Source organism: Acyrthosiphon pisum, chromosome A2 (assembly GCF_005508785.2).
Source record: "Acyrthosiphon pisum isolate AL4f chromosome A2, pea_aphid_22Mar2018_4r6ur, whole genome shotgun sequence".
NCBI lineage: Eukaryota > Metazoa > Arthropoda > Insecta > Hemiptera > Aphididae > Acyrthosiphon > Acyrthosiphon pisum.
In genome coordinates this window covers 58,974,793-58,995,864 of record NC_042495.1, presented here as the reverse complement: position 1 = coordinate 58,995,864, position 21,072 = coordinate 58,974,793, and the positions used below count along the sequence as shown (strand labels likewise).

The window sequence follows — 21,072 nt, the reverse complement described above, 5'->3', positions numbered from 1 at the left end:
CATCAGAACATCAATAGGATCGCCACCCGACGAAAACTGGTCGCCGCCGAGGTCCGGTCTTATTTTGAACAGAGTATAGATAATAATCTTACCTTCAAATTTTTTAAGAGTTCAATTCACTCAAATTTTTTAACCAACGGAGCTATACGTTTTCTGCTGAGTGTACAATTTGCTATTTTACGCACGGTATGCGCATCGTAAGATGGAGACAACACATGCGGGTATCACGTCCTCTTAATTTTCTCAGATAGTTCCATCCGAAAACAAACAACCGGCTGAAAGGCTAAACACCAAGTATCGGTTTAACAATCGATTTTCACCCCGGGTCCCGGGATATCTTCCATATCTCCATATCTCCCATATGGGTGTAAAAACATACTAGGTTATTTTTACCCACTCTGGAAGCGTTTTACCATGGAGGTAAAATATTACAAGGGTAAAAGTATTCTAGGTTTGTTATACCCCCAGTAAAAATATACTTATATATTTTACCCTCGTAAAGTAAGTTATCCTAGGATAATTGTACCACCCGGGGGGTGAAAACATTTGAGGATATTAGAAATTTGCGACACCGGGTGGCAACTGGCCAATCCACTACGCCATGGCTCATTTGGATACACGTGTTGATCTATAAATTTGTAACAACCATGTTACATCAAAACTATGCGTTTTTTTCTGTTCAAGGTGTTTACGCATACAATTCTGGAAAATACGTTACCACTCAAGCGGTTAAAATTCTAGGCTGGGGAGAAGAGAACGGCACGCCGTACTGGTTGGCAGCCAACTCGTTTAACACGTACTGGGGTGATAACGGATTTGTCAAAATTTTACGAGGTGCCAACGAATGCTATATAGAAGAATTTATGTACGCTGGATTACCATTGTGATTTATACGTCAGTTGTCAGGATGGGATAATTACCTGACGTTTTTCTTCTCTTTTGTATCAAAGAATTGCATTGTTATTTAATATTATCTAATATTATATTGTTAAATAAATATAAAATTAAAAGGAAAATAAATAAAAAATTTAATTTTTTATTTAATAGTATTGTAAGTTGAGATTTTATAGGTATGACATGAAATGTTGGAATTCACTATTCAGCGAAGAGTATTATACTGCTAATGATGTTAGAAAGTTATAATGTTTCTGAAAAAAAGAAGATTGAATGCCAAGTTTTGATTTTCCAATTCAATTAGAACTTTGGTATGACCTAACAAGATAAAAATTTGGATCTCAAGTAGACTTCACAAAAATTCAAATTCGTTTTTAAAATCTTAGGCCGATCGTTAGATCGATTAGTATGTTTAAAATAGAACAAATCAACATTCTAATATTAGGATAACAATTTTTAGGTATATAATAATACTATTATATAGTCTATATAATATAGATTATAGGTACCTACCTATTAGTTACAATAATAGTTATTGTGAAATTAATATGATCGATGACATGAATTCCGTGAAGTGGAAATAACTCATTATTCATTACATACCTAACAACTAAAATATGTACAATCTACATCATTCTGTGTATTGTTGTTTTTATTTCTTAAGATATTTCAACCTAACCTAACATAACCGCCCATCGAATTTTTTCATTGGCCCTCATTTACGCCAACTTTAAACCAAAGACCCGGGAGACGCCAACCGAATTTTCTCATAGGCCGTTCCCTTACGGTAGTTCAAATATTATACCTAGTCAGAATAAGAGCGCCACACGGGTCTCTGTTTAAGGATATATCATTTATGTTAAAATAGTCTACTAAATAATTGAACCTAGCTTGGCGAATTTAAAACACTTGATTAAGTAATACACTACTTATTTCAATGATAGTAGATAGACTATGAACCCATTATGCTATAATATTTTAGATTCTGAGTGGAGTGAGGGATCTAGTGGTTTTATAATGGTTTTTATTTAATTTTAATTTTATTCTGTATACAACATTTTTACCAGAAGGAGTGCTTCGATTTCAACATATCGTATCTTATCTTTTAGTAAATTGGATCAAGATGGTAGGTACTTTAGATAAGTCATTTTTCGATTTTCTCAATAGTTATTTAATGACGCGGGAAAAACCACCGACAAATTACAAAAAACCGCTAAAAATGGGATTTTAATTTCTAACGCTTTGTTTATCACCATAGAAACGAATAAAACTAAAAATAAGGATTTTAGTTATTTTGTTGTGATTTATCATATTAGTTCAACTTACAGGCTATAATAAAATATAAAAACAATATAAAATATCTAGACTGGCAAACCGCTCAGAATCTTTTTTCGTATTCAGTGATATGATATCATTGAAATCCAAATTGAATACAATTCATTATACAGTAACCCACTTATAGCCTACTGACTAGGTACTGTAAAGTAGAGCGACATCCACTTGCCCGCTTTTTTTAATTTTTTACTTAAGTCGCCAAGTTAAATTCAATTATTTATCAGACTATTTTACTATAAATGATATCTATTGTTCAAAGACTTAGCTATGAAATGATATCTCAACTTTTAGGGCCGTTTATTTTTATACTTGTCTTTATTTTTTTTTACACGGAGTTTGGCGGAGTGTTTTTGTTAGGATGTCACTATTTTTTTGTTGATACCTTATCATTTCGGGAACATATTGGTTTTACACTGATTTTATTATTTTTTTTTTTTTTAATTATTTTATAAAATAAGTTTATATATTTCTAATTGGTTGCAGATTATTATAGTAATAGTAGAATTAGTATTTTTTTAATTTTTTTTTTTTTGTTTATTGGTTGTCATTGATGTCGCATAGTGCGGGCCTCCGGGAATATTATTTAATAAAATATGGAAAATTCAAAATACGTTACAATGATTTCTAAATTCTAATTAAATTGGCTATAGCTCTCTTGATATTGATCAAAATTACATAAATTTCAATTAGATGTTTGTATTTTCAAACTTCATTATTCAGCTACAAATTTGTTATGGTTTCTCAAGAAATTACTATACCTACTTCGTTTTAAAATTCAAATATTGCATCTTTAATATATTTTGATCTAATAGTTTTAAAAATTAAAAATACATTTTTAGTACTTATACCAAGTACCTTATAAGTAAGTAATTCATTAGAATACCTCAATAGTACCCTGTACCTGAATACATATAACTCATTTTTACTGTGACAATCGTTATACGCCAATATGCCTTGTATACACATACCTATGGTGAATCTTTCTCAAAGATATTTTATATCAACATACTATATTATATACGTTAACTATAATCTGCACTTAAAAATTATATTCTAAAATAAATATAAAATTATCTTTGAATGTTGATTGTTAAATTTAAATCCATTATAGTTTATTATTATTCTTTCATCTACTTGTATGTCCTCATTAAACAATTTTCCGTCACAAATTATTAACATCATTATCCTTTTTCCTTTTATTTTTTATTTAACTCACTTTTTTAAAATAAAGTATCACTGCTCGCAGGCAACAGTTACATTTCAAGGTCATAGTAACCACACAGAGTTTTAATGTACGAAAATAATATTATATTTAACATTTGGACAACTGATAAATGTTGACAAGAAAGATTATATTATAATAGGTACTCGTTCAAGTACTTGCTTTTATTTAATCACTGGTTTCTTAAACAAACATTTTTGAGTTGCAAAAAATAATGTAGATATAGGTATGTACGTAAACAACTCTTCTTTTCTCAATACGACATTACTCTCTCACAAGTTAACGACTGTCAAAAACTCAAGAAACGCCATCTCAAAACCACGTTTTAAAGCCCGACTCTAGACTCACGCTCGCAGTTCTTCGGGTTCAACTAAACACGTTACAACTTGACTTTAACCCATAGTTTTCGATAGACAACACATTAGTGATAACGCCAACATTGTCGGTACACTTCGCACCTGAATGCCGATAAAAAAAAAGCACATTGCGAAATCCACCCGATTCAATACGATTATAGTTGATTAACACCCAACAGCAGCCAATATTAATTATTATAAAGTACCTACCTAATAATATGTTGCGCACCACAATGAAAATCGTCTTGCTGCTCGTATCCAGCTTTTGGTTAACGTGTGACGCTAATGATAAATTGCATAACATCGTCACACACGTCAACAACGCCAACGTGACATGGCAGGTAAGAACTAAGTAGTTTATATAATATATATGGTATGAAAGTTTAACGATGATAATTTTAAACGATACCCTGCACATTTTTAGTTGTTCTATTAAACCAATTATTACGGATGGTACCGTAGGTATACGAAATCAAACACTATTTTCCAGATTTATAAATTTTTTTTGTTTCTAATGAAAAATCGTTTTTTAGTCTAATATAGAATTAATATAATATAATATAATGATATTGTATTAAAAACTCTGAAGATTTTGTTTAGTTTCGTGCTTAAAATCTTCACGAATAGTTACTAAAATAGTTTATTTGATTTTAAAATTATATATGCCATGTTGTGCAGCTTTGGACGAAACAAATAAGATGTATGCCTATATGGCTATTTGTACGTATACAGTGTGTAACAGAAAGAACTGACCAAAAAAAAAAAACAAAAATGTATTCTACTTAAACTTATGACAAAAATTGATAAAATTATAGGATTAGTAAATAGTTTTAGAAATACTCTCATGTTAGCAAATTTCCAAAAATAATATTTTTAAAAAAGTTATAGCGTTCCAAATTAATTTAATCAAAAAAATTCTGATATTTAAAAAAATTCTAAAAAATAAACTACTTGATTTAGATAAATGTTTTTACCATCCAAATAGTTCTTATAATCAGATTCGCAAATTGGCTATTTTGAATTTATTCAAAAAAAATTAAATCAAATTTAAAATTTTTCATTTTTGGTATTAAAAAATAAAAATAATTTTTTTTTATTACACGTGTAGCGCAAGTTGCTATAAATTATGTATCAAAAAAAAAATTTTAAAATATTGATTAAAACAAAAGTTATTCCAAAAGTCAGTTCTATCTGTTACACCCTGTATACCACTGCATACATTCTCGGCGGTATATTAGAAGTTAAAATGATACCGTTGTTCGTCTAATATTGTTTTCGATTTACTACCTACTGTATAACTTCATTTAAGTACGTTGTAATTTTTTATTCCGTTCAGGCCGGAATAAACAGTTTTCATACAAACGACCACAAGAAGTTGGTGGGAACTTTTTACCATCCCGAGTGGATCGGTCTGGAGCACGAGACCTTCGATGGGGTTCTAGTTAAGGGTGGCGATTGTGACAACGACGACGAAGACGATGGTGGAGACGCAAACGAAACGCCTGAGAGTTTCGATGCACGATACCATTGGTTCAATTGTACTTCCATCTCGCACATCTGGAATCAAGGCAACTGTGCGGCCGATTGGGTATACAAAAACTTTATCTATACTGATATAAATTATATGGTATGTACGCCTTGAACTTGGATGGCTAATGGCAAGCGTTGCGTCCGCACTGGGCGGAAGTTTTAAGTGGATAATTAGGGACGGAATATTGATCAATAATCATAGATAGATATGGACATGTTGTAATATCGCAGTGGGTGGCGAAATATATAGGTACTTAAAGTCAGACCTGGGTGTGAATCATGCACATCTAAAATAATATCGTTTTAGAAAACTATTATAATAATATATTGATGGTACGATATGACTACCAACTAGCGTACAGAGTGTATAGACCCAATATTTTCCGATTCGTCGAATTTATTGTTAGAGGAGATTTTCCGTTCTAGTGAATATTTTCCTATTCACTATCTGAAGAATAGATCCCCGAAAAATTATTTTCAATCGAAACGTTAAGTACCTACCAACTCGTCTTATTACCACTGAGGTGTGGCTAAGTGGCGGGATACAATTTGTGATTTCCCACTGCGGTGACAAAACTCGAGAGGATTTATCAAAATATACCCACCCCTTATATATACATGAACTGTTCCATTATTAAGGTTACAATGTGGATTATAACACGGTCGCGATGACTCGAATTCACGCACATGACTATCAGATATCACAAATCTGAATATCTGAAAACACACACTCCATGATAACATATTATAATATTTCAAGTATTTCTCAAAAAGAATGAAAAAATAGGTGATATTCCGAAATAAAAAATATCACCGAAATGTACAAGTATGCCAATTAAAGATAAATTATAAATTATATTACCTACATATTAATAATAATATAATAAAGTATAAAAAATTCAACTTATATTGTTATCATTAAAAATAAATTATTAAATAAACTTTACACCAAGTAGGTAATTAAAGATAATATTATAAATAATCTACAGCAAATAAGATTATTATTTAGAACATTGTCAATGTTCATATATTGTAAATTAATTTACTATAAATATATTGAAATATCTTAAACAATTTAAAACTATTAACTATAAGAGTCATATTGATTGTATACTTCTGGTTATATTTTAATATAATCGGAATTTATATATTTAAAATTAATAATGGATACAGTATTGTTTATAATATTATTTTTTGGAGTTGTACACGATTCCATTTCAAAAATGCTAATTCTTTATACTTTTTTTACTTCTTTTAATTTAATAAAAATAATTTGTTAATTTCTGGTTTGATTATGTATATTATTCGATAGTACAATAAAATAGCTTTAAAAAAAAAATTAAGATAAAAAGTTGAAAGTTTGAAGATACAGCAGCAAATGTGTGGTAGCCGCCGGTAAGTTCGGATTTTATTAAAAAAAAAAAGTTGAATTTCCCATGTCTAAAAAAATAAAAAAATTAGACCCACCATTTAAATGACTTAAGGTACCTATTGTAATAACTTAAAAAAGGGAGGAATGTTGTATAAGATAATAACATAAATATAAATAAGACGCCTGTCAATAGTTATATTAGAATTACCTGATTAAGCCATTACCTTCCTCCTGATCGTCGGAGGGCTCTCGAGGTCGTGATTCGAGAATATGATCAAATACACCGTACAGTAAGGTTGTAAGCAAATGATTTTACTGCGTGATACCAGCGATCAACACAAATTATTGTACCAACAGTCTTACCTGACTCACAGCCGTCCTTGGGCTATGCTGTATCAGTTTTAGGTGACACGAAATAATATTTAAAATTAAACAACTCGAAATAACGAACACACACTGATTATTGCTCAACACGAGGAGTCCAGTTGCCGCTCGTAGAATTCGGTGTAGAAAAGTTGTGGTTTGGATGCTGTTTGCCGTCTGGTGCTCATGCACTCGAGAGGGGTTGTTGACGAGATGACTGGTGCTCGTGCACTCAGTGACTGGTGCTCATGTACTACTGAGAGGTACGATATACGGCTATGCTGACCAGAGAGTGTTAGGCGGCTTTTTCAAAGGGTTATCGCGAGCCTCGAAACTAGGTCGTCCTTCGGCTTTCCTTTTATATAAGAAAGTAACACTCTTTGCTCTTACCATTATAAATGTGCTACGCTTGCTTAAACCGTACTCGTCTCTTTTTGTTATTGATAATTTATTGTTTTATAAAACGTGACCGATTTCTACGTGCGACAGTCTGGCCGTTATTTATTATTTGAAAGCATTTTTTGTACAATGATCTGTGAGCATATCATTACACTATACCATGATGTCAGCCGGTTACATCTTCACGGGACATATTGTATATAAATATATAATATTATACTCTATTATAATACTATATTCATTAGGTATTTCAGACTTCAGTATTAGTTTTGTGAACGACAACAAACTTAATTTTCCTTAGGAAATATTTTAATTGTTTTCACCACAAACCATTAGTAGTGTTACACTATCACGGTTGACGGTAGTGAATAACAAATTCAATATTTAGAATACGTAATTGCAGTGATTTAATATCACATAAACTACTTTATTTAAATGTAATCTATAGAAAAAACTATTATCCTTTCAGGCAATTTCTGTGACATCGGCGATGAACGATCGCATATGTATCGCATCACAGGGTAACATTACTGCACTCTATTCGCCGCAAAAACTAGTTTCCTGTTGCGAAGACTGTGGTAATGGATGCAGCGGAGGATATACTGCAGCCGCGTGGAGATACATACTAAAAAAAGGAATCGTTACTGGTGGTGACTACGGGAGCAACGAGGTAACCATATATTTTATAAGCGTATTAAAATTTACAAATATAAAGTTTCCTCGGTGAAACATAATATTTGAAATAAAGTTGGGATTTTGGTGTATTCACCCCTCCCCCTTAGAGTAGTATTAAATAGCCGATTCAGAAACCTGCTCCTGCTCGTCTGCTCCCTACTCCATAGTCCGCCGCCAAGGCATGGTGAATTGGTGCAGTGCTTAGTTCTGTGGTGGTGGCACAAATAACAATGGTGCAGGAAGGAGAAGGAGCAGAGTGCAGATTAGCACGAGTAGGTTTTTGAATCGGCTATTTAATACTACTATAGTATTATCACCACTTACTCTTAAATAAAATAGTGATGTATAAAAACATTTATAATTTTATGACATGACAATTGACAATACAAAAAGTAGCGGCTTTTTTAAGATGAGGAAAGTAAAACACTGTCTTGCATAGATTTTGCATTAAAATATAACGTTTAATAATATTTAATAGTTTAAAGGTATTTTTTTCTTTATAATTATTAAGTATCTCATTTTAGCACATATTTTAAAAAAAAATCATGTTAATATATTATAAAATTTATATATATTATATTAATTTATAAAATAATTTTTTTTTGAATGTATAATCGTTTGAAATTCTATTTTGCTACTTTAAATAATATATAGGAAAATCGGCCAAAGCATATTAACATGTTCTTTTATAGTAAGGGACACGCATGTATCACCTATCAATAGAATTTTAAGAACCAAGACCGCCTGCAGCGGCCACGATCATAATATATGATCATTATACTAAAATGTCTCCTTATCTTCGGTAAAATATTAATAGGGCTGTCAACCGTGGCTTGTGCAGCCGTGCAACGCATCCACGACGGCCGCCGATCCAAGTTCGGTGCTCGGTCCACACGGCGTGTGCGGTGGCGACCCGGCAACCACTCCGAAATGTGATCTGAGCTGTTACAACGCACGACACGAGGGGAAATACTTAGACGACATAATCAAAGGTTAGGAAGATAGTGATTTAGAAATTAGAATGATAATATTACTACCATGAATGGAATATAGTATACATATTATTTTGTTGTTCTTGACAGCCAAGAAAGTTTTTACGTTCGACGGGTGTTCAGCGAGGAAAAACCTGAGGAAACATGGCCCGTACGTAGTCACGATGCGAGTTTACGAAGATTTTCTCGCTTACAAATCTGGTATAAATTATAAATAAAATACTACAATATAGGTAATACATAGGTAACTAACTACCTAAGTACTCGTATATTACGCAATACCTACGTAACATACTAATATATTATATTAATTATTTACTTACCTATAGGCTATAATCTAGGTATATAATGTAGGTACATATTATATTACGACATTTACGTTTTCCACGCAAACCTATTTTTCTATATTATTTTGTAATTAATTAACAACCTTTAAAAGTGCATAAGTATTAAGTATGTAGGTACCTACTTGTCTTACTTATTGCCAATATTATATTATTTTAACAAATATAATATTCCCTTGTGTTTCAATATTTTGTTTAAACAGCCTAGGTACATCTAACTCGGTTAAAAATAACGTATGGTGACTGGTGAGTTAAATTAACTTGCCTATTATTATCCGGATTTCGGAATCCAGATGAGTTCTGCAGACAAGGCTGTATCCTGGGGGGTTTAGGGTGTCTGGACCCCCCTGAAATTTCTTCAATATTTTACAAATGTTTAAAATAATTATTTATTTTTAATAGGTACCAACATAAAAATATTTTCAGTCAAAAATGACTTAAGCTCCAATTAATTATTGACTGTTTTTAGTTTTATATCATAATATCATATGAAAATATTATAGCGTCTAATAATAATAATCACAGACTTCTATACCAACGCGCGTATATTACATAGAAATCTGACGTCTATGCTAATAATAGATTGTTTATTATTGATGGACAACGACCACTGTCGATGCTGGTCGGGGGTCAGCGACGATTAACAACATTTTATCTTCTTTGTATTTATTAATACCTAAAATGTGTTTGAAATCTCCAATTTTAGAATCAGATTTTAGTTTATATTCAGATTTTATAAATGTTGACACATTACCTTCAGAACTAAAATTGTGGAAAATAAAATGGATAGCTTTCAAAGATGTATATCGTCCACATACAGCTGTAGAAGCATTAAATTATTGTAATCCTGAACGTTTTCCAAATATTCATTTTTATTAAAAGTACTAGCTACACTACCGGTTTCTACAGCAACTCTCGAACGACCTTTTTCGACATTAAAACGTGTCAAGACATTTTTACAAAACTCTGCGGGACAAGAAATACTAACTGGACTAGCTCTATTAAGTGTCCACAGAGATGTTACGGTTAATCCCGATGAAGTGTTAAACCAGTTTGCTCTTCAAAAAGATAGGAACATATTATTAGTTTAAAATAATATGATTTGTATTTGTGCATTTTTTTTTTTTATTTCTTAATTTTATATTTCATATTTGTATAGTATATTAAGGTGACAAAATGTTAAAGTAATTTTGTTTATTTGATTTTATTATATTTTAATAAAATAAGATTAAATCTTTTTCTGTCTTATTTTTAACCAAATATCAAAAGTCAAAATCTAAATTCAATAAAATTACAATATACATGTTTTGGACACCCCCCCCCCCCCCGAAAATTTTTTCTAGATACGGCCTTGTCTGCAGATATCTAGAATAATGATTTTATTCCCAACCCTGCAGTCGTTACCTAATGATGAGTACCTACCTAATAAGTAATAACTAATGAAAAATAATAATATATTAGATAATATTATGGTCAAGCGAATTATTAAAGTATTAAATGTACCTATTTTTTATTTTTAAAACAGGTGTTTACCACCATGTCACCGGTGATTATTTGGGACTGTTGTCGGTTCGGATGATCGGATGGGGTTTGGAAGGAGGACAAGCGTTCTGGTTGCTAGCTAATTCATGGGGAACTTCTTGGGGTGACAAAGGTTTTTTCAAAATCAGACGCTTCGTAAACGAATGTTGGATTGAGAATTTCAGATACGCTGGCGTACCAAATTTGTGATGACCAAGTGAATTCAATTAAATATGTATTAGATATAGCTAGCTATAAGCTAATAATACTAAAACACTAAATATGACAGCTATATTATATGTACTGATTAACCGACATGATATATTTAATATTTTTATAGGTGAATACACAATACGTAAAAATAAAATAGGTAGGTACAGGATATTTTTTTGTTTTTTTTTCAATTATTTATTATTACAATACATTAGAAAACCTAATAAATGAAGAACTTCATCGTGGCCTAAGAGGTAAAATCCTACAGGTTATTAAATACCAGCTATATGAAAATTCAATGAACTATTATAACAGTACCTTATTTTCAATTGTACTCACCAACTATAGTATAGTGGCTACTACAGTACTTCTTCTTCTTCATTGGCTTTTACAGGCCATTTAGATCCATTTCCGCAACAACTACTTGCCTCCATCCTACTATAGTACTATTCTACATAATATAATTGAATAATTCTGTTATATACCTCTGCTGTACAGTAGGTCACAAGTGGGTCACTGTAATGGATTGTGTTAAATTTAAATTTAAATGATAACTAATATTATATATACTAGCTGATCCAGGGCACGACGTAAATCTAAAAATCCCTGTTTGAGCCACTGATTCTGAATGATTTTGAAAAAGGGTAGATTTTTTTTGTGCTTAAATTTAAACCTATAAGCGGAAGAAAAATAAATATACTCCCAGAAGTCCAATTTTATTTTTTTTAAAAATTTGAATTTGTTCGCTTATTGTCTGAATTTAGATAACCGTGCTACAACTTATATCAAAATCACGGACTAATATAATATAATTATAGGTAGTATCCTCATTTCAACTATATTGACTTTATTTTGTTGTTCCACATACCTAACTAATATTGTAATGTTCTCAGATAGAGTAGACTAATGTAAGGATTTCAGAAATGTTTTGTTGTAAAGATTGAATATTATACAGTCTATTTTAAACCACTACAGGCAGGCGAGTATTGAATATGTAAGTTCAAAATTGTGTAGTTTGATTGTTGTTGGTACCTATCGGCATTATTGCGTTAATATTGTTAACTCGAAGTTCATCTTATATATGTCTGCTGATGTAGCAGAGTGAACCTGTGAACATTTCAAAAACCATCTGGTACTGCTGTCAAGCTGCTTCTCCTTGTTTATACTTGAATGGATGATCACCGCCCAAGAATTAAACTGATAAAACAAATTATTTATCGTGTAACCCATATTATCTACGTTTAAACCATAAGTGTCCAGATAAAATTTGAACTTCAGAAAAAAGAAATATGAATAAACCTTATTCTAGGCACGAATTTATGTTTGGTTATTCAGTAGTGTATTTTTTCTTTTTTTTTTTTTATGATCCTAAGCATTAATAAGCAACTATGGCCATTAGAATATTGTGGGGGGTTGAGAAACATGAATATGTGGTGCGACGATTCAGCACTAAAACCCGGGTCATCATCCAACCGGAAATGCCAACCGATGCTTGGCCTCAGAACACATTGGTGACTGACTCCAACCACGGGCCACACTGTCCCCCCCCCCCCCTATTATATTATTTGAATGATTATATCTAAATAGAATTATGAACTTATATTAAGACAAGTATACATTTTATATAAACACCAGTACAACCAGTACAAGTGACATATGGAATATTGGTAATTGGCAAGATTTTATAAGGTTTTGTAGATACACAAGTCCTAAGCAAAGAATATATTGAATTGTTTCCCTGCTCAAATTAGATTATATTATTTATAACCTTGGTTATATAACATCCAGACATTTAAATAGCACAACTCAACCAGAAATTGTAAAAAAAAACAAACAAACAAACAAACAAATTATACAGAATAGTTATTAATTATTTTAACTTTAAAATTATATATACATTTTATTTTTAATATATTTCAATAATTTATACTTACTTTGATTAATATATTTTTTACACATTTGATTATCTACAAAAAGAATTTTTTTAATTATCATATAAAAAAATAATAACAACAAAAGCGTTTATTTGTTCTTCAATTGACTGCATATCCATTCTAGCCCTTGATACAATCTGCAAGATAAATAGTATCAACATTTTTTAAAAGTTATATTACAATATTAACAATGTAATCACCTACCCTTCACCAGTCAACGCACAACAAGCTTGGATATGCCACTGTTGTTTCTTAATGGAAGTCAGGTTTAAATGTTTACTGATCTCTGCAGCAGTTAATGCACCTTTCATGTCTTGTTTGTTGGCATAAACAAGAATCGCAGCTGAAGATAGTTCATCATTGTTTAACACTTTATAAAGTTCTTCACGACTCAAATCCAGACGACTGCGATCTGTTGAGTCAATGACCACTATCACAAACTGAAACAAATATACATGGAATATCATTAAGTATCTACTACTGTTTATTACAACATATTTGAAACAGATACAATTTCAACTCAGTTGATAAATATACGAGTATTTCATTTGGATATTTTTTATAAACAAATCATAAACAATTTTGATTTTCATGTTTTAAAATTAATCGATCATAAACCTTAAGATACAGTCATCCCTCGTTATCCGCTGTTTCGATTATCCGCGGTCGGGTCCACGATAACAAATTATTAATACGATTGCGAATAACGTTTTACCGTTATTACACGAACACTGTCAGCATTCTAAAGTCATGTTTTTGCCTCCAAATACCACCTCACTTCTTCAACCATTAGATCAAGGGGTGATTGCAGCTTTAAAGGCCTATTACGTAAGACAAACTTTCCAATGTTTATTAAAAAGCATGGAAGAAGATCCAGAACTAACTGTCACACAAGGATGGAAAAATTATAACATCGTTGAATGTCTTGTCAACATCAAAGAATCACTTGACAAAGTTCAACCCTCCACTAAAAAACGCTTGTTGGCGAAAGTTATGGCCGGAAGTTGTGTTTGTCGATAAAATTGACGATCTGAGCACCACTGTGAATCAAATTGTAGGAATTGCTCGGGACGTAGAAGGTTTTGATGAGATAAATAGAGACGACATAGCATAAATGATGAATAACTATGATCAGGAGCTTACATTGGAGGAGCTGGAAGAAATTACCGCAATCCAAAACAAACCAAATCAATCTAACCAGGATGACGAAGAAGAAGAGCCCGTGAAGTTGAATTTTTCCTCAAAATCGATCAATGAGGTTTTTTCATTGGCAAACCAACCGACTGAGAGTTCTTGAGACAGATCCACTAACTGAAAGAGCATTAAAATTCAAAAGAGGAATCCAAGAATTGTTGGTTCCATACGAAGAACTTCGCAAAAATGTAGAAAATAAAAGGAAGCAAACATCTATTACTAATTTTTTCCATCTTTCTTAATATGTTTATATAGATAATAATAAATAATCAATATTGATTATAAATAAATTACATAGTTGTACGAATTAAAAAATTATTAATTGATTTTTAAAATTAAAAAAAATTAAACATAACCTCCTTTTTTACATTAATTTATGGTCTCGTTATCCGCGCAGGTTTGCTGGAACGTAATTTTCGCGGATAACGAGGGATTACTGTATGCTCAATGGTAGAATGTACCTTAATTTTACCTTTCATTACAAATAATACTATAAGTTAACATGTAATTATTATGCTAGTCAGTATAAAAGCATTAGTGCATAAATACCTACTTAAACTATTATAATTTAAATATAAAATATTATTTAGTATAGAACAAGTTTTCTTCAACACTTCCTGAATTTAATATGATATAAATGAAGGTCAAATGCACAGCTCCTAAATATTTATTCTATCACTCTTGAGTCTTGATCCCTTTTTAAAAATTTTATAAAGTATGACAAGGTCAAATATAATTGGGTAATCAGTACCTAATTTAATCACACATTTATTAATTGATTAGATATAGCAATTATTAAATAATAGTTAGATCAACCACAAAGAGAAAAAATGGCATCCATAACTAGGATATTGTGTTATATAATGATGATGTATAAAATTATATAATAATATATTCTGGCTAGCAACCAAATTAGTAAATAAATTGTAACCTATACATGTGTTTGATCTGACTATTGTTTAATCAACAATTAGAATTTATAAATGATTTAGCAAATTGAATAATATATAAATTGCACTTAAGTAAGAATTAAAAAAAAAATGTAAGTACCTAATGTAATAACAAAAATTACTGTTTTTTTGAACATAAAAATTTATTAAAAAATGTATAAAACCATTTTTTCATCGTAAATGTAAATATTTAGAATACACAAATTATATATTTAACATCAAAATCATACAAAAGTTTATGACACCAAATTTGAAATATTTTTGAATAGTTTTTTGAATAAAAGTAACATATTAATTAAAATTTAAAATACATTACCTATATTAAAATGGATTACAATTTACAATACTACCAAACTGTAAATGATTTTATTGTTTTAAAAGATTTGTTGATATATGTATTTTAGTAAGTTGGCGAGTACTAAATATACATATAGGTACTAAAAACATGTCCTGAAACTTTTGTTTATTTCTAACATAAGGATTGAACATAATTAAATAAATATTTAAATAGTTACACAAATATTTGAAATTTTAGGTTTCTTTTATTCCTATTACGGTAGATTATAGGAATAATTATTTTTATAATCTACTGTGATTCCTATGAAAATACAGTTTTACAACCTTATTTATTATAAATAGATTTGTAAGGTACCTCTTAAATTAAGTTAACTTGCGCTAGGTATATTAAATGAAATTGCAGCACGTACAATAAGTTTAAAATATTTTTCTGATATATACTTAGTTTTAGTAGATAAAACTGAAATGTCTATAACTTATCTTCGTAATCTTGCTGTTCTAAACACCTAACATTTTTTTTTAGTAAGCTATTATTAGTGATCTTTAAGAGGATGCTACCCGTGCATTTATTATCTGCATCTTACAAACATACAACAATATTGACCTATTATTAAACTTTTAGGTAAGAACATTATCTGTGCTTAAGCATTTTTATTATTGTTGTACGTTCATGAGATGAAGATAAAAAATGCATGTGTAGCCAGTGCCGCAACTAGGCTTTGTGGGGCCCTAGTGCAAATTTTATTGTGGGGGCCCTCTTAAAGGCATTTTGTGTTTTGGGGGGGCCCCACTTAAGTGAAAAGGAGTCCCATTTGCTTGTCCTCCAGCTAGTTGCGGCACTGTGTGTAGCATCCTCTTAAAGGTCAATTCACTCAATATCAAAACTAAAAGCACTCTATTGAAACCAGTGAATGAAAATTTGTTATATCATAAACTCATATGTGTGTATGACAAAGTCAAAAATTGCATGAGTAGCATCCTCTTAATACCTATCTTAAAAACATGATTATACCTACTATTGTAATTACAATAGAAATTTAACATTATAAACACCTACTCACCTATGACAAATATTTACATGTTATTAAAATTATCTCAAGATTGAAAGCGGAGTTTATGGCTTGTATGGCTTAATGTATACCTCAGTGTTGCAATAGTAGGTGGACCAAGCAGCTCTGAGGGACTGCTGTCCACCCAGATCCCACATTATGAAATGTATGTTGTTCCATATAACTTCTTCAACGTTTGAGCCAATAGTCGGTGAAGTATGTACGACTTCATTCATTAGGAACTGATACAATATGGTAGTTTTACCCGCATTGTCCAGGCCAATGATGACAATTTTGTGCTCTGCGACAATACAAAAACATAAAATTATTAGACACCTGAATCGACGGTCATATGGTGACGGCGTTTAAAAACATTTACCTTCGGTGCCGAAGTAACTCCATATTTTTGAAAACAGGAGGCCCATATTGAGGGGTGCTGCGAACAAAATGTCACGATAGCGAAAAATTAATAAAAATTAGAAGTGCATCGACATTGTGAGCCACCAATCGAGGCGCACTACAATCATTATACAACCGCATGACTATGTGACAGGCCGTCAAGAGTTCGCCTCGATTTCGGACCTGTTCCCACGCTGTACTTACTACAACTATACACATCCGCTTGACTACTGCCGTAAGCAGCACGTAGGGTACATACCTTTACAATCGCCGATCTCCAGCCGCAGACCACAGAAGAAGGTACTTGCGTGTTTCGTCGCCTCTATCGCTTCGACGTTCGACGAAAACCCGCGAACGACGATATAGCACGCGCTAAGATAGTATCACTGCACCGGTGGGAGCGAGACGACAACCGCCACCGCTGCAACTGGTCGTAATATACTAATAGGTATTGTCCTTATTATTATATTTTATCCGACGTAGTGTACTCGCTCGCGGAATACGCACACGCACGGCGGTCGCGTAAAATATCGTACCGCAGCGGGTGTCGGGTTTCAGCTGGTCGCGACGCACGTTCGGCACCTCCGAGGTACGGAGGTCATAGCTGCCGCTGCCGTTGCTGTTGCCTTCGATGCTGCCGCCGCCACACTAATTTTCACGGCCGTCGTTTGGGCTGCAGGTGGTGCAGTGCGCGACCACATCTATGACGTTAATATAATAATAATGAGAATTGAGAAAACGACCGACCGACTGACCGACTGACTGACTGACTGAGACTGACGGACGAGAACGCACTGCCGGACAACACTAATAGATGACTGGACGGCAGGGGAATACGGCACGACCGGACGGGATCGCGGTGACGCGTTTTCACACTTTCACAGGAGAGTAGGGAAATATGCAATATTCCAACAATTAATATTTAACGCTGTGACATGTTAATTGTTAATAATAATTAATAAGTGTACAGTTGTTAAAACAACAACAACAATAACAACACATTACAGGCATACGCGGTTTATACCAGTATACCGTTTAGTCCGACGGGTCACCTACGGTGATAACCTTTGCACACCACTAGACTGATCCAGCAGCAAACGCGCCTGTTTGAGCGCCACTGTTTGTACGAGGTTGATCGCTGGTGGTTGAAAGTGAAAGTAGTGTTGGTGTCTTGGTGGGACGATTAATATGAGCATAATACAGAAAAACTAATAATTATTATTCTTTGTTCGACTACGTGCGTTATCACTACCAAGTACCAGGCTGCTCGTCTTCGACATCTATATAAATTACAGTACAAAATACTATTATTCGTTGGTGGTACAATTAATAAATTACCTCCTATTCTTATCTTTCTCAATTTTCTATGATTGATAATGTGCTTGGTGCGTTTGCGCAATAGCGCCTATGTTGATGCACAGATCAGATTAAATTGTATAGAAGCGCGATTATAATCGTGTATAGAAGTAATAAAATGTATTATAAAATGAGATAAGTCTATAGTATAATATGGTATACCTCATTAATTACCCACTAATTAATATAGCTCATATGTCCCTACTTCCTAGTATCTATTGTATAATTATTACTTTTAAATTTTAATATTATTCTCTATTCTCGTATACAAGTGTACTGTGCAAGTATTAATAGTTGGTAATAGTATTAAAGACCATCTTTAATCGTGCTATATACCTACGTATGGATAAATAAAATGAGTACAATTTAAAAAATGTTGTTACACAATAATATATTATATAACTTTTTTATGTAACCCCACCCATTGAAAATATATGTGTACGCCAATCAGAGATAACAGCTATACGATTTGCGTTTTCTAATAGGGTACTATCATGTACCTAGATACCTATTTGTATTCTTAAGCCTTATTAGCTGATATTCTGTTTTCTATATTCTTAGACAGATAAACTACTTAGTAATTACGAGTCGACGAATTTTGAACATCCAAACCAAGATTTCACATCATCTAACAATCGGTTTAGTCACAAATTTAAATTTTGGATTTTAGTGGGTAAAAGTTTTAACAATAACTAATTAATGTTAAATATTCTACTGGTTATAAGAAAGAAGAAATGTTATTTGAACTTTGAACTACATAAAGGCGTAAGCACGGGGTGTTTAAGTTTAATAAGATGCAGTTGCATATACCCAGCAACAAATTCTACATACTTTAATTTTTTTATTTATTTACAAATTATTATTATTTTTAATTACAGGTAAAATGTATAACAAAATAGGTAACCACTCTGCTGTAGGTACAGTATGGGTAGGTATCGAGTTATATTGAGTAGATCACTGTAATAAATGTATTAAACTTGAATTCAATGATAAATCATTGTATACAAAATATTACAAATAAAAATAAAAAATGATTCTGAATGGTCTAACTTTTTATCATCCACAGTTGCCAAAACAATTATTATAATAATACAATCATTTTTTCTAGATTATATTCAATACATTTTTACTTTTTACCAACTAAAGAACAAACTAAATACAATTTACTATCAGAAATATCAAATAAGTCCCTATCAAAGTTGATGATCAGCGCATTTTGTCTAAGTACTAGAAAGTAAAGTAGTAGTGTCTTCAGACACCAAAAAAAAACTCGCATCATGATAAAATCAATACATTCATATCGCACCATTAAATATTAAACACATATTTTAGATTCTGAGCGGAACGATGAATGTATTGATTTTACAGTGATGTGTGTTTTTTTTTCCTTGTGTCTATGTATACGATAAATAGTCGAAATAATGCTTCGATTATCAACTTCAGTATCTTGTTCGATGGAAAAGTGAATATTGTTGGTGCATTAGGGAGGTCAACATTCCCAGTAATTTTTAAAAGCGCCGTGAAAAACAAAAGAAAAATTAAGGATAAACGGGAGTTTTTACGCAAAATCGATTTTTCACAAAATCGATTCTAGTTTTTGGTGTAACTTAAAAGTCAATGACCGTAGATACATGCAATTTTCACTGGTTGTTTATATTTCCATTTTCTATACATGATAAAATTTTCAAAATATTTTGATTTGTTTTGAACTGTTTAGGCCTTAGGGACATTTTCAGTTTCCAATTTTATTAGTTTTTTTTTCTATGAATGCCAATAAAACTTTATTTGTTGAGTAAAAATACTTGAAAATTTAATACAAGGCTACTACTATATTGTTACAATGACATTTGAAAAATATTAAAAATCCTTAGTCACAGTTTTTTTTTATAAACATTTAAAGTTCAAAAATTGACAAAATATGGAAAAATCACGAAAATTAGCAAATTATTTCGAGTTAAGAATTCATAAGAATTTTTCTTTTTAAATCTAAGATTTTAAAATGTAATACAAGATTCCTCATAAGTTTGTCCACCTTTTTCAAAAAAAAAATGTCTACAAGCAAGTCAAATTAAATTGTTATGAGCGTTTGAAATTCATATTTTTACAACATTTGACATTCACTCGATTTCTCATGTAACGTTTTTCTTATTTTGAGAAAATATTCAAAAATATTCTACACATGCCTAAAGTTTGATTGTTTGAACTAATAAGTTATTCTATATATATTTACTCCGTTCGGGGACGAGGGTCAGCGATGAAAACTGATTTAAGTTAGATATACCTATTACCTAAACTTTAGTAGTTGTATTGTATACCTACCTAATTATATATTAAACAGATAGGTATATTATAATTATATAATAACAAGTTAGACATCAAAGAATATCATGACCTGAAAATTAATATGAAGTAGATACCTAGGTATATGGCTATATAGGTAAAATTATAAGACTATGTATTATATCTACTGGGTAGTGACTGTATCTACTGCTGTTGCTGTATAGAGAGACTAAACAGACAACAATGAACTGCTGCCAGTCATTTTTTTTTGAAAACTTTGACGCGACTAAATCGGAATTCTAAGTATAGAACTGATAGAAGTCATAGGTAGGTAACCCATTTCCTCGGAAGCGGTTTCAACTTTCAAGCCCTGCTTTAAAACGATTTAAGCCACGCT

General features: G+C 31.6%; 3 protein-coding genes and 1 pseudogene across 4 annotated transcripts in view; 3 read left to right on the top strand and 1 right to left on the bottom strand.

The window, feature by feature from the left end:
- The window catches only part of Catb-5880 (cathepsin B-5880), a 7,087-nt gene extending 6,067 nt beyond the window's left edge, over positions 1-1,020 (top strand). Inside the window, 1 exon segment of the mRNA NM_001126147.2 lies at positions 685-1,020. Within this exon segment, the coding sequence (NP_001119619.1) occupies positions 685-887 (203 nt within the window). The 3' untranslated portion in view covers positions 888-1,020.
- Positions 1,021-3,703: 2,683 nt separating this feature from the next.
- Catb-3483 (cathepsin B-3483) lies at positions 3,704-11,387 on the top strand. Its single transcript, NM_001134954.1, has 6 exons — positions 3,704-4,148; positions 5,144-5,395; positions 7,941-8,141; positions 8,964-9,138; positions 9,229-9,339; positions 11,008-11,387. Exons 1-6 carry the CDS (start codon positions 4,026-4,028, stop codon positions 11,211-11,213), a joined length of 1,068 nt encoding a protein of 355 aa, NP_001128426.1. The 5' UTR covers positions 3,704-4,025; the 3' UTR covers positions 11,214-11,387.
- Positions 9,346-10,647, top strand: LOC115034321 (annotated as a pseudogene).
- A 1,624-nt stretch (positions 11,388-13,011) lies between the features above and the next one.
- LOC100166639 (ADP-ribosylation factor-like protein) lies at positions 13,012-18,321 on the bottom strand. 2 transcript variants are annotated; one of them, XM_016804572.2, is made up of 6 exons: positions 17,803-18,321; positions 17,299-17,740; positions 17,020-17,076; positions 16,733-16,941; positions 13,355-13,590; positions 13,012-13,287 (listed from the first exon to the last, which is right to left on the bottom strand). In XM_016804572.2, exons 3-6 carry the CDS (start codon positions 17,063-17,065, stop codon positions 13,239-13,241), a joined length of 540 nt encoding a protein of 179 aa, XP_016660061.1. In that variant the 5' UTR covers positions 17,066-17,076; positions 17,299-17,740; positions 17,803-18,321; the 3' UTR covers positions 13,012-13,238. The 2 variants fall into 2 exon arrangements, with proteins under 2 accessions (XP_016660061.1, NP_001156246.1); NM_001162774.2 differs by having other exon boundaries at positions 13,067-13,287; positions 17,299-17,817.
- Positions 18,322-21,072: the final 2,751 nt, after the last annotated feature.

Bases quoted from the DNA above. Each gene is read 5' to 3' on its own strand.
- Catb-3483 (NM_001134954.1), top strand. From the start codon at position 4,026: ATGTTGCGCACCACAATGAAAATCGTCTTGCTGCTCGTATCCAGCTTT. The intron at 5,396-7,940 runs GTATACAAAAAC...TTATCCTTTCAG, and splicing joins GCAACTGTGCGGCCGATTGG to GCAATTTCTGTGACATCGGC. The intron at 9,139-9,228 runs GTTAGGAAGATA...TGTTCTTGACAG, and splicing joins CTTAGACGACATAATCAAAG to CCAAGAAAGTTTTTACGTTC.
- LOC100166639 (XM_016804572.2), bottom strand. From the start codon at position 17,065: ATGGGCCTCCTGTTTTCAAAAATATGGAGTTACTTCGGCACCGAAG. The intron at 16,942-17,019 runs GTAAATGTTTTT...GTATTGTCGCAG, and splicing joins GAGTTACTTCGGCACCGAAG to AGCACAAAATTGTCATCATT. The intron at 13,288-13,354 runs GTAGGTGATTAC...TTTATCTTGCAG, and splicing joins TGTGCGTTGACTGGTGAAGG to ATTGTATCAAGGGCTAGAAT.